Source organism: Tribolium castaneum, chromosome 1 (genome assembly GCF_031307605.1).
Source record: "Tribolium castaneum strain GA2 chromosome 1, icTriCast1.1, whole genome shotgun sequence".
Classification (NCBI taxonomy): Eukaryota; Metazoa; Arthropoda; class Insecta; order Coleoptera; family Tenebrionidae; genus Tribolium; species Tribolium castaneum.
In genome coordinates this window covers 35,540,206-35,552,280 of record NC_087394.1, presented here as the reverse complement: position 1 = coordinate 35,552,280, position 12,075 = coordinate 35,540,206, and the positions used below count along the sequence as shown (strand labels likewise).

Genomic DNA, 12,075 nt, shown 5'->3' with positions numbered 1-12,075 from the left:
ATTGTTAAGACCGAAATCACAGAAACGCAGAAAAGTAATGATAAAAAATAGGCAACTCAAAATACCCTTGCGTGTATAGCTAGTTGCATACAAAATTTAATAAAAATTTTAAGACCTCTTTGCGTTCCTGTGATCCTGGTACGAAATCCATTTTTAAAATTTTGCAGAATTTTAGCTAAATTTTCTTTCACCTATTAAAATTTTTATGTGAAAGAAAATTTGGGTGAAATTCTGCAAAATTTTAAAAATGGATTTCGTACCAGGATCACAGGAACGCAAAGAGGTCTAAAAATTTTTATTAAATTTTGTATGCAACTAGCTATACAAGCATGAGTATTTTGGGTTGCCTATCCTTTATCATTACTTTTCTGCGTTTCTGTGACTTCGGTCTTAACAATATTTTCAATTTTTAGAAATTTTAAATCCGAAATAATCTTTTGCCTTTCTGTGTTATTATTGTACACCACAAGTTTTTTAAAGAATTTTTGCATTGCAGAGAATTCTTAGTAAACGTTTTTTATAAAGGAAAATGAAAGGTCAAAATACATTTTAACATTTTATTAAAAAATAACTATACATGCTACGGCTAAAGTGCAAATGCTTCAATGACGATCGAAATCAGGATAACATTCCCAACTAAAGAATGGTCCAGGAGTCGTACAATTCGAAAACTGGCCTCGAGAAGAGAGTTGTGGGGTTCAAAACCTAGAACCAAGACTACAAAACCAAAAGCAAACATAAATATAAAATCAAAACGTGTATTAGGATTACAGAGACGCAAGAAGGTCTTTAAAGTTAAAGACCTGCTGGTTACAGCTTCTGATGTTCCTGGAAACCTCATACAAATTAAATTTATAAAATTTTGCAAATTTTGACATGTTGTATAGGCAACCAATTATACGGAAGTGAATGAAAACTACACGTCAAACCAAAATGTGTAATGTAATGGACTTCTTGCATTTCTGTAATCTTGATACCCACATTGGTTTTAAATAACTCCAACATTAGTTAATTAAAATAGATCTCAAAAATTTACAATGAGAATACATTAAATAGGTTACTGTAAAATTGTTTTTTAAGATACAATATCTAGATGTCACTGTCTAGTTAACGTCAAATATTGCAACAGTTTTACAGGAATCTATAAAATCTACTATGCCATCTATGTGTACTTTTATCAAACAGTAATTTACAGTAATCTGTATTTTATATTTACAGATTTAAATGGTGCAAAATTTGTAACCTTGTGATTTTCTAAAAAAAAATTTTTTTATTGTTATTTAATAATCATTTTATTATATTTAAAAAAAAATTGCCAATTTTGACAGATTGTATAGGCAACCAACTATACGGATGTGCACATAAAAAATCGCTAAAAATGTTAAAATTTTAAAATGGGTATTGATTTAGTACCATAAAAATTCAGTGATAACAAAGTGTAAAAACTTCCTTTAGTTCCTGTAGTCATAATCCATAATTTGGTTACAAATTGTGGCAAAATTATTTTATTTCAAGTTCCCTATTAGCGCTAAAGCTCAAAACCTCTAAAAATTGCAAAGTTTTAAAATAAATGCTTCAAATGCTAAGGGTTTTTAAATGAAAAGACTTAGCGTTCAAGTAATTCAAAAACTCATCTTAGTAAAAGAGTGTAAATTTTTTACGGCTTTAATTTGGAAAGGGTAGACAATCCACATGCGCGGGTGTATAACTGGTTGCATACAAAACCACGAAACCACGACCAAATTACAATTTTTTCTTAGTTTTTATGAAGTTTTGAATTGTTTAATGTGTTACAATTGGCCCAGCAGCAGTATTTCTACTAAAAAAAAATTCTACTATATAAATATGTTATAAAATACGCGCATTATTAATAGAAATCCATTTCTCATAAATTATGTATAAAACACTTACATTATTTTCACTTAATGCAGATGTCTTGTAGATAAAAAATACATATAACCATTCATCATAATTGATAAGCATTACATTACATATGCGTATTAGTATTGTTGCTTACACTAATACTAATAATTATGGAACAGTGGCGAATTGCATTAACAACTAAAGAAAAAAAAAGAAAAAAACATCGCAATACTGTAGAATTCTTTAAAAAACTTATTGAATGATTTTTCGCTCAAACTCGTAACAAAATAAATTTTGTAACAATATTGCTTAAAGAGCAAATTATTTATGTGCTAATTTATTTTTTAAATCTTTACCTAACTCAAATTATGAACGAAATTACCGAGATTATTAACGCAAACTTAAATTAACGTTAACAAGACACTTCGTACATATTCAGAAAGAAAATGAAAATACATCACAAATTACCGTAATTAGTCTGAACAATTCTTTATTCATTAGGAAATTTAAATGTGTTTTTTCAATCAGAAATCGATTTTACTTCCAAGACCATCAACAGACAATTCATCCACTTAACAAAACAACAATGTCTTGGAGTTTACCAAAACTCTGCGTTAATTTAATGATTATCAATTTCACCCAAACTTTTTTAAACGCTCCAGTAGAATCGCCCACAAACCAACATTTCGTAGAATACGTCAGAAAATATCAGTCTCACAAACAACTGGCTTTCTGTAGTTATGTTAACATAAACCACGACAGAACAAACGACATTTCAAACTGTTTCATCAAAAATAACGCTTGCCCAGCAGTGACGGCAGGAGTTTCCTTCAATGCTTCCGGATATGTTCCAAAAATGCAAGCGACTTTTATTTTTGTCGAAAATATCACAAACATTAACGTGACAATTGACCAACTACGAGAATATTCCTTTTGGGAGCCACGACTAGAAACCCACTTTATAATTTGTGAAACCGTCACGAATTTAAATTTTTTGACTAAATTCATGGAAACTATATGGGAACGACACATTGTCAACTTTGTAGTGGTATTGGCATTCAAACGTTTGGAAGTTTTCACTTACAATGGCTTCAAAAACGAAGTGATAAACCTTACGCGAAATTCATGTGTTGGTTGCAATTTATTCCACGATAAGTTATCTAACTTGTATGGCTATCAATTGAGAGTGTCTTTATTCAATAATTTTCCCTTAAATATGAAAGAAAATGGAGAATGGGTCGGCCAAGACATTGTTCGTTTAAAACTGGTCACATCTATGATAAACGCAACTTACAAAATAATTGAACCTCCAGAACACACCTACTTCACAGGGGCTTACGAAGATGCAATGAGTGATGTTACGGACTTGTGTTTCATAAGCCATTACTACATGAACAACTTGTACCAAGACGCTGAATACACTTATCCTCACGAAACGAACCAAATTTCTGTTGTTATCCCAGTACAAGAAGAAGAATTCACTCTTCGTAAACACTTATCCAGTTTTGATTTCTCGCTCCGCATTTTATTGCTAACAACTGTATTAACAATACCTTTGGTAACAAACCTGGCAAGACACCCCAGACAACAAACTTACGTTGTAATTCTGCTCCGTTGTGTTAACACCGTTTTCGGAAACCCGTTCATTCACTTCGACCACCAAGAATTCATAATTAAAATCCAACTCGTTTTATTTTTCTTCGGATGTATTATATTCAGAACGGCGTTTCAAAGCTCCCTTGTTAGTTCGTTAGTAACACCAAAGCCATCCGAAGAAATTGCAACGATTTCGGAACTGCGTAACACCAACCTGAAGATTTTAACGTCAAAATCATTAGCTGATGTTATCCCTCAAGATTACGGTTTGTGTGATAAAATCACGATCATTACTCCACGTGAAAGACTCAAGAAATTATACAGTTTGGACACACGGACGGCTTACATTATCGTTACAACCTTTGCGGACACTTTCATAGAAACGTTAAAAAGCAAATATGAAAGACCACCGTTTTATGTGATGAAAGAAAAGCTGGTTCCGAGTATCAACACTTACATTTTGCAGCGACATTCACCTTATATGCGAAAATTGAGCAATTGTTTATTGAGACAAGTGCAATATGGTTTATCGGAAATGAGAGAATATGAGACAAGGGTGAAAGAAATAAGCGACAGTCAAATAGTGTTAGGAATGCAGCATCTGCAAAGCATTTTTTATTTGTATTTAATGGGATTGTGTTGTAGTACATTAGTGTTTCTAATCGAAATTGGGTACAGTTGGCTATGTAACAACACAGTGGCGTAGCTACCATAGGGCAAAGTTAACTCCAAATCAAGAGGCCCCTGAACAGCCAGTAATTTTTTTTATAATAATTTTGTGTTTAGAAAAAGGTTGCTGAATTATCTTTTTCCGGAAATAATCTGAAGGTATTTCTTTGATTTTCTACGGATGAAAAATTCGGTATTTTTCAGGAGCCCTAAAACGCTTTGCACTCGGGCTACGCCACTGAATGCTCAATCTATAATTGCGGATAAATTTTGGATAATTAGTGAAATAACATAAAATTTCACTAAACTGACCAATATCGATTTTATAAAACTGTATGTTATTACTTGCAATAAAAATAATAGCCCCCAATTACGTGGCTTCCTTTTAACCGAAAACATTATCCTAACACGTTTTTTTAATATACCTCCCAATGATAATGACAAACGTTATGTGTGCCACATTACTGTTCTTCTTGGCACTACTTTACCCCTCTAAAACCATTTTTCAAAACGACTTTGTAAAAAACCATTTGAACAAATATCAATTATTTGGAAATTACACATCTTGCAGCTACTTTAATGTTAATTTACCAGACACGAGACACATTTCCGACGACTTCCTCAAGCGTAACTTATGTCCATCGCTCACCATAAGTGATTTTTTTACCGAAACAAGCATAATGTCCAAAACGCAAGCTGCTTTTATCTTTATCGAAGATCTGAACGAAATCGAAAGAGATATACAACGGATACAGAACTACACACTTTGGAATGTGAGAGGCGAGACACACCTCATAATTTGTAAACGAATTGATTCGGTTGCGTTTTTACAAAACTTTGTGAAAACTGTATGGAAAAACCACATACTTAATTTCGTTGTTGTTTTTGTGCAAGAGACGTTGCAAATTTTTACGTACAATCCATTTATTGATAGAATTTTGAATCTGACCCACACTCCCGGATATTTTCCGAACAAATTGCAAAATTTGCATGGTTACAACCTCAGAGTCGGTTTTTTCATAAACTTCCCTCTTGTAAACAAATCGGACAACAAGTGGATAGGGAGAGACTACAATGTTTTGGAAATGGTCACAGAAAAGCTAAACTCAACGTTCCAAATTATCGAACCACCTGAAAATACGCACTACCAAGGGTGTTACAACGATATTTTAAACGGGCTGACAGATTTTTGCTTCGTTAGTCATTTCAGAGGCCCTCATGCGTACGAAAACGCAGAATTTACGTACCCCCATGAAATCAATGGTTTGGCAATTTTGTTGCCGTTTAACGAAACGTCTAGTTCTGCCACTGTTATCCTGTTCGAGGTGATTCCCATGATACTTTTTTTAGTGGTAATTGTAACAGTTTCAATTACGTCACTATTGGGCGAAAGTAATTTCCGAAAATTGCTTCTTGTGACAGTGTTATACATTTATTCGAGTCTTTTGGGTTACCCCTTTCCCAACCTGAATAAGAAACGTTGCAGTGCAAAAATACAAATTTGTGTTTTTATTTTTGGCTCAATTATCTTCAGAACGGCATTTCAGTGTTTCCTGATTACTAATTTCATGACAGCAAATCCGAGTAATCAAATAAATTCGGTTGAGGAATTAGAGCAAAGCCAAATACAAATTTACATTTCGCATCCTTTGGCTAACCGAATTTCCGAAGAGGACAGTCTTCGCAAACGTTTTATTTATCTCGATAATAGGAAAAAAAGGACCGAGATGATCTACAATGATTTGAACACGTCTGGAGCTTATGGCTTGTCGTGGAGTTCGGCAAAAAGTATCGAACTTATGATGAGAAATGAACATAAGCGAACTGTCTTTTATGTAATGAGAGAAGTTTTAGTGCCGAGTCATAGTACGTATATTTTTAAGAAACATTCCCCTTATTTGGACAAAATCAGCGAGTGGTTGTTACGAGAACAGCAATACAAGGTGGTTAAGGACGTTCCAAAATATAATTATGATAGTTTTTCGTCTGATAATGAAAACGTTTTAAAATTCCATCACCTCAAACATGTTTTCTGGTTTCTGGCGACTGGTCTCGGAGTCAGTTTTCTAATATTTGTCACAGAAATACTGACTAAGGCTTTTTTTAACAACGTACATTTATATTTAGGCACTTATTGTAAAATATATAATGAATAAAATTAATTTAAAAGTGCTCTGACCTGCAAAATGTGTGCATAAATACATCCTTGTGGAAAAAAAATGTAAAAAAAGTTACGATGAAGTCATTGTTTCGTAAGGTCTTGATACAATGACTCCATAGTCCACACTTCCGTACATCTTTGAACATCTTTCTCTGGATAAAGTCTGCTTGTTAAAATAGACAAGTCTACATCTCCAATATTTCCAAAATTTGGTTGGCCTGTTTCAAACTGACTATCCAGTTCTTTATAAGTTGATTCTTTCACAGTTATGCTACACGAGAATAATCAAATTAAATAATTAACATTTTCCTACTGTTTTACTCACTTAGGGACCTTTACATCAGGCAAATTAAGTGGATCATCGGCAATATCATCAATGTCAGGTATTACTGGAATATCATCCTCAGAATCTTGTGGTTTTTCATTTTGAAAGCGTTCTCTAACGTTATTTAATAATAATTTTACCAAAATATTACTTCAAAGTGCACACTTACTGCTCAATTATATTTGATCCTTTCACCCTAAAAGTTTGTGAGCACTTCTCACTTGCGATTTCAATAAAACTTACTTTGCAGATTTTACGCCCTCATCAGCCCATCCCCCAGTTTTCCTAGTTCTTATAGGCACTTCTGGTGGCGTTTTTTTGGTTGAACTTTGTGGCTGATCTTCTGGACTTGCAGGAGCATTGCTTGCCCGCCGTCCGTGTTTAGTAGCAGACTAACCTATAGTTAAATAATCAGTTTTCAAAAACATAAAACTTACTTTCTTATTTGGAAGTAAGTCTATGTCTTCGTCCCAATTCATGCTAGATTTGTTTGTATTCAACAAAAATCAATTAATTTACAAGTTGGGTTAGAATAAACATTAAACAGCCACCATGATAACCAATGACACCAACATTAAAAACTAAAATGTCTCAATGTTAAAACTTTTATTGGGCGACTGCTTTTTTAGTCCAAATAAATAAGGTACAGTCAGGTACATTTCCTGTTTTATTTTTTATAAAATGTACATATCAATTCAATATCTTAATTTCCATTGTATACGAATAAAAAAAATAATCTTACTTAAATGTTAACAATACAAACAGTTCATAAATCATAATCATGCCTGTAACTTTAAAAGAAGCGAATATCTACAAGATCCCTAAAAGAACAAATGTCATTTTACAAATGTCATATTATTTTAGTCACTTGCTATCGATAAATTATTTAATAAATTATGCATATTATCTTAAAATTACAAAAAATAAAATGAAGCATTTTCATAGATACAAGTTGTTTCAGCGTTTTTATATACATACATACTCGTATAAGCCGTACCAAAGAATGACCGTTTTTACATCCTAGATCCTTACTGGAGTCTAGATATAATGGTTCATAAAAATTAGTTAAAGTTAATTATCAGAAAAAGGTGTAAAAACGGTATATCCTCTGTACGACTTTACCACTGCTAAAATAAATTCAGGAGTTTGCATTAAATTTTTTATATTGTACAGATGAACCATATAATTATTGCTACGATGAGACACACAACAAAAACTTACTGCAAACTTCCTATTGAAAACTTTAAAATCACAATTACTTTTAATTTTTTTAATTATTCAGACAGCCAACAAGGAAATTACATTAAGGATGGCCGTTCTACAACACCAAATTGAGAAATGTTAAAATCTTTACCAACCTTAACACAATGTCGCCAACAATGGATTTATCATAATTTTACACAGCCTTTGACTAAAATGTAACTCTGTTAAATATGAACATTACATATATAAGTTTATCTAAAAAAAAGTTTAAAACCATCTTTAAAAATGACAAAAATTTGTTTTCGTAATTACACATAGTATCAAACAAAGACAATGGCAAGTTAGAGAAGATAAAGAGTAAACGATACTTTCAAGCGTAATTTATCGTTTGTTAAAAAGTATATTCACCTGAAACAGTCAGAAAATGCATAAGCACCTTCAACGAGATTCTGTAATTATGTAACTGGACGGAAATAAATATGATATAATTATACTGCAAAACTGCATTTCAAGCTAAAAACTAACATACAAATCTGTTTTCCTTTCATCTAGTTCAAGTATTACTTAATTGAGTTTCTTTCACAAAACCAACACCTAAATAAATATCTCTTATAAAAACAATTGGAATTTTATTACCTGACAGAAAGGCTATATTTATCAACAATTTGGCAAAAGTTTTGCTTTCCTATACTTGTCGTAACCGCTTGTATGCTTCTGAATAACTGATCTGACGACAAATCGTCAGGTAAACGCGTAAGGAACTGTGCTCCGTGCAAAAAATCCATAGTTATTAGAATATCTTGATTTAAATGAAGAATACCTGAAACAAGCAGGAGGCGAAACGAGACTCAGTTTATTAAATAAAATTAATTATTTGTGTGGATAAATTTAAAAACTCAACTCACCTAACGCAGTTCTGAATATAAATTCGAATCCATCCCTTAAAAAAATATCCCACACTCTGCAAGCCACATCTAGAGGCATGGCCTTGGCAAAAATCGTGTAAATCCAATCCAACAGATACAAATCGGGCGTTAATTTAGCCTCCTTGAAATGTGCATGCAGCTTTGGTAAATTGTAACTAAACACTTCATTATAAGCGCTATAATACGCCTCCATCTGCTCCTGATTCAAAGTGAAGGCCGACAAATGCAGCGGCTGATTCAACAAATTCGCGAAACAGATGAACGCGTCAAAAGGTTCCATGTTCAAAATGAGAATGGCAGCGATGTAAGACATGCCTTGGACGTATCCGACATCAGGTCTGTAGCACACATAGGCGGCCAAAAGCGAATGCAAAATGTCAGAATACGGGCCACCTTCTTGAAATATGCACAAGTGGGGAAATGTCCGTGAGATATCTAATTGTATCACGTCCATGCTGCTCTCTTGGTCGATGTCGCTTTCACAGTGAGACGGTTCGGGACTGTTGAGACGGTTTTGGGCGCGTGAAAGACATATTTCGTAAAGTTGAGGTGTTAGGTTTAGTTCGTTGCCGATGGCCAAACGCCACACTTTGCCGCGGACGCTGGACGGAAGACCTTGCCACCAGAGCTCCCTGGTTTTCTTGTTCGTATGCCTGGAGACATGTAGTAAAGCACAAAATCCAACAACATTAAAATAATGTAACAAAATATGTAACTATATAACCATTTTCGAAAGTTTGAGGAAATCTTTCCTGTTAAATCCCTCTGCTTACATATATCAGAATTACCAAAAAAAAAAAAACATTTTAACAGCAACAGAAAATCTATTAAAGTTCATTACATAATTATCTCAACTGAATCAACCAGTTACGTGCTTTTGCTATGACGTACTTTCGATATTGACAAAAAATCGAGCTGAGATCGTCATAGTTTATGAAAAAAAATTGAGAACATTTACATTTTATCACTAAAAAGCACGAAATTTGTTTTAATATTATTTAAGAGAATATCCGATACTTAACAAAAAAAATACATACATTTGTTCCCAGTTAGGCAAGACATGTTTGACGAAATGTTTAGCGGCAGTGGCTTGATGTTCTTCTTGTTGCAACTGCAATTTCTGCAATTTGTGTCTAGCGGCTGTATTTTGAGCTTCTTTTTTCTTGGCAGCAGCAATCATAGCTTTGTATTCTTCACGATGTCGTTGTTCTTCTTCTTGAGTTTTCGCAGGCAAGTTGGACGGTCTGTTAATAAAATTATTTATTTTTTGACAATCAAACAACAATAGAAACACAAACATTGTCTCGTAATAAAAAAAGTTCTCTAAGTTTTTCTTATGAAACAATTAGTGTTTCAAAAATATTTTTAATAACCTATTTATTATTCAGTATTTCACATGGATATTTCTACGGAAATTAAAACAAGCTATACTTCTATACTAAAAACAGAAAGATCTATAGACGGTCTAATGTTTAACGTGTTAAAAATTACTGTATGTAATATTAAAGTGAACTTATTATCGCTATTTTTCCTTGGAGTAAAACATTATCAATTTTAAAAATTCAGGCCTTTTATTCATACAATTGGAAAGTAAATCTTTGAAAAAACTGGCGAATAAGTAAAAGATATTCCTTGAAGATAAAATTTTTAGTACCTTGGATGTTGTATAAGTGCAGTTGAACTTGCTACACCGTGAAGTGGCGAACTTGAAATACTACTCTTGGCAGTTTTGCTAAATAATTTCCAAACACTGGAGCTTGCATTTGTTCCAGATCCCGACTTCCATGAAGAAAAAACATTTCTGGAATAACCAATGATAATGTAGGAAATATTCTTGAAAAAAAATTACCTGCTAAAAAAATTGCTTAGGCCTTTTTTCCCCGCCTGGTCCCCACTATCATCTAAACTAGTCAGAGATTTTTCATCAGCATCTAACAAACTTCTTGATGGAGATGGCTCACTTAAACTAGAAACTGTACTAGAGAAAGAGCCAGCTTGGTTCCTTTTGTGGCCTTTCTTCTCAGTAGATACATGTTCTGTAAATTTATCACTGGTGCTGTCTACAGTCACATTACAGTTTTTGTCCTCATTGTTTGTTTCTACTAGGTGTAACTGTTTTGTTACAGGACTATATGCTAATGATATGTTCTGCAATGCTTCACTTAACGATACTTTATTTTTTACATTACCATTTTCTACAATATCACAATTTCGCAATTTTATTTGAGTATTCTGTGAAGAATGAGTAGCGCTTTCATTGCCTTTGACTTTGTCACATCTTTCAGGCCACGTTTTGAACCATGGCGATTGCGGAGGACTTCCACCTTCCACTAACAATTTATTGTGAATATCACAACTGTCAACAGTATCTACATCATCTTGGGTTTTCTCTTTGTTATCTACTAAGCAGTTGGGCAGACTTTGAGTCCTCAAATCCTGAGTTACGTTGTTTTTTAACAAAACCCGTTTGTAATGGCCTTTGTGACCCATCGGTGGTCCGTCTTCCAAAGCTTTGTTCGCTACATCGCCGTTTGATGAAATTAAACTGTTACTTTCCTTGTTATCAATTATCAAACTGGTCACTTCATTTGATTCATTTCCGTACGATGGCTTTAATATTCGATTTTCGTTTTTGCAACCAACTTTTAGCATTTCTTGCAGACATTAGAAAAAAAATTAATGAGATTTTGAACAAACTGGCATTATTAAAACGATTTTGTTAAACTAAACACTAAAATTAATGAGAGTATTTTGACACTTTGACAGTTCTAAAAAACGGCGGCCATTTTCACTACGTCCCACGACGCATGCGAGTTCAGTCCCGTGCGCTCTAAATCCTAATAATCAGAAAAAATCTAATTTGCTTTAGCTTTGCAGTTAAGTTTTAATTTGTAATAGAAACACATTAGAATGGTCAGTAAATGTTCTACAAATGTGATATGCAAGTCAGCGTAACAGTTTATTCATGTTTATATAATTTTCACCTTGTGGAAATCTTCAAGTTGAAATGCGTCATGTAAAAATCAAAGTTTCGTGTGTAAAACTGTGTTTTTGTCCATCAAATATCAAATATTAATTGTCCAATACCGGATGGGTTTGAATTTACCTCCAAGCGATACAACTAGCGCTTACGTGACGTTACCAGTAACCTGAATGTACACTTTGTTAAGTTTATCATGTAATAAAACATAAAGTACACCAACTTTTCTATAAAAGCATTTTGCCAAACTCTTATTCATTATTTTCTTCCTTTCCTTTGTGCAAACGAGCCAGTGATGTGAAAATTAGATTTATTGTATATATACGGCAAAAATAAACTTCTCGTGTAACGT

The 12,075-nt window shown here is 33.2% G+C and overlaps 3 protein-coding genes across 10 annotated transcripts; 1 reads left to right on the top strand and 2 right to left on the bottom strand.

The window, feature by feature from the left end:
• Positions 1 to 543: 543 nt before the first annotated feature.
• On the bottom strand, positions 544 to 7,197 carry IFT43 (Intraflagellar transport 43). 8 transcript variants are annotated; one of them, XM_015977650.2, is made up of 8 exons: positions 7,052 to 7,197; positions 6,858 to 7,006; positions 6,784 to 6,810; positions 6,615 to 6,728; positions 6,308 to 6,560; positions 3,461 to 3,673; positions 772 to 3,401; positions 544 to 717 (listed from the first exon to the last, which is right to left on the bottom strand). In XM_015977650.2, exons 1-5 carry the CDS (start codon positions 7,091 to 7,093, stop codon positions 6,371 to 6,373), a joined length of 522 nt encoding a protein of 173 aa, XP_015833136.1. In that variant the 5' UTR covers positions 7,094 to 7,197; the 3' UTR covers positions 544 to 717; positions 772 to 3,401; positions 3,461 to 3,673; positions 6,308 to 6,370. The 8 variants fall into 8 exon arrangements, with proteins under 8 accessions (XP_015833136.1, XP_064216031.1, XP_064216032.1 ...); XM_064359961.1 differs by having other exon boundaries at positions 3,158 to 3,401; XM_064359962.1 differs by having other exon boundaries at positions 544 to 705; positions 3,158 to 3,401.
• Positions 3,080 to 4,165, top strand: LOC135267916 (uncharacterized). Its single transcript, XM_064359824.1, has one exon. The coding sequence runs from the start codon at positions 3,080 to 3,082 to the stop codon at positions 4,163 to 4,165; it is 1,086 nt and encodes a 361-aa protein (XP_064215894.1).
• Positions 7,198 to 7,263: 66 nt separating the features above from the next.
• LOC654971 (TBC1 domain family member 12) lies at positions 7,264 to 11,548 on the bottom strand. Its single transcript, XM_008192410.3, has 5 exons — positions 10,593 to 11,548; positions 10,398 to 10,544; positions 9,781 to 9,987; positions 8,723 to 9,396; positions 7,264 to 8,637 (listed from the first exon to the last, which is right to left on the bottom strand). The coding sequence occupies exons 1-5, from the start codon at positions 11,393 to 11,395 to the stop codon at positions 8,450 to 8,452; spliced, it is 2,019 nt and encodes a 672-aa protein (XP_008190632.2). The 5' UTR covers positions 11,396 to 11,548; the 3' UTR covers positions 7,264 to 8,449.
• Between the last annotated feature and the right edge of the window lie 527 nt (positions 11,549 to 12,075).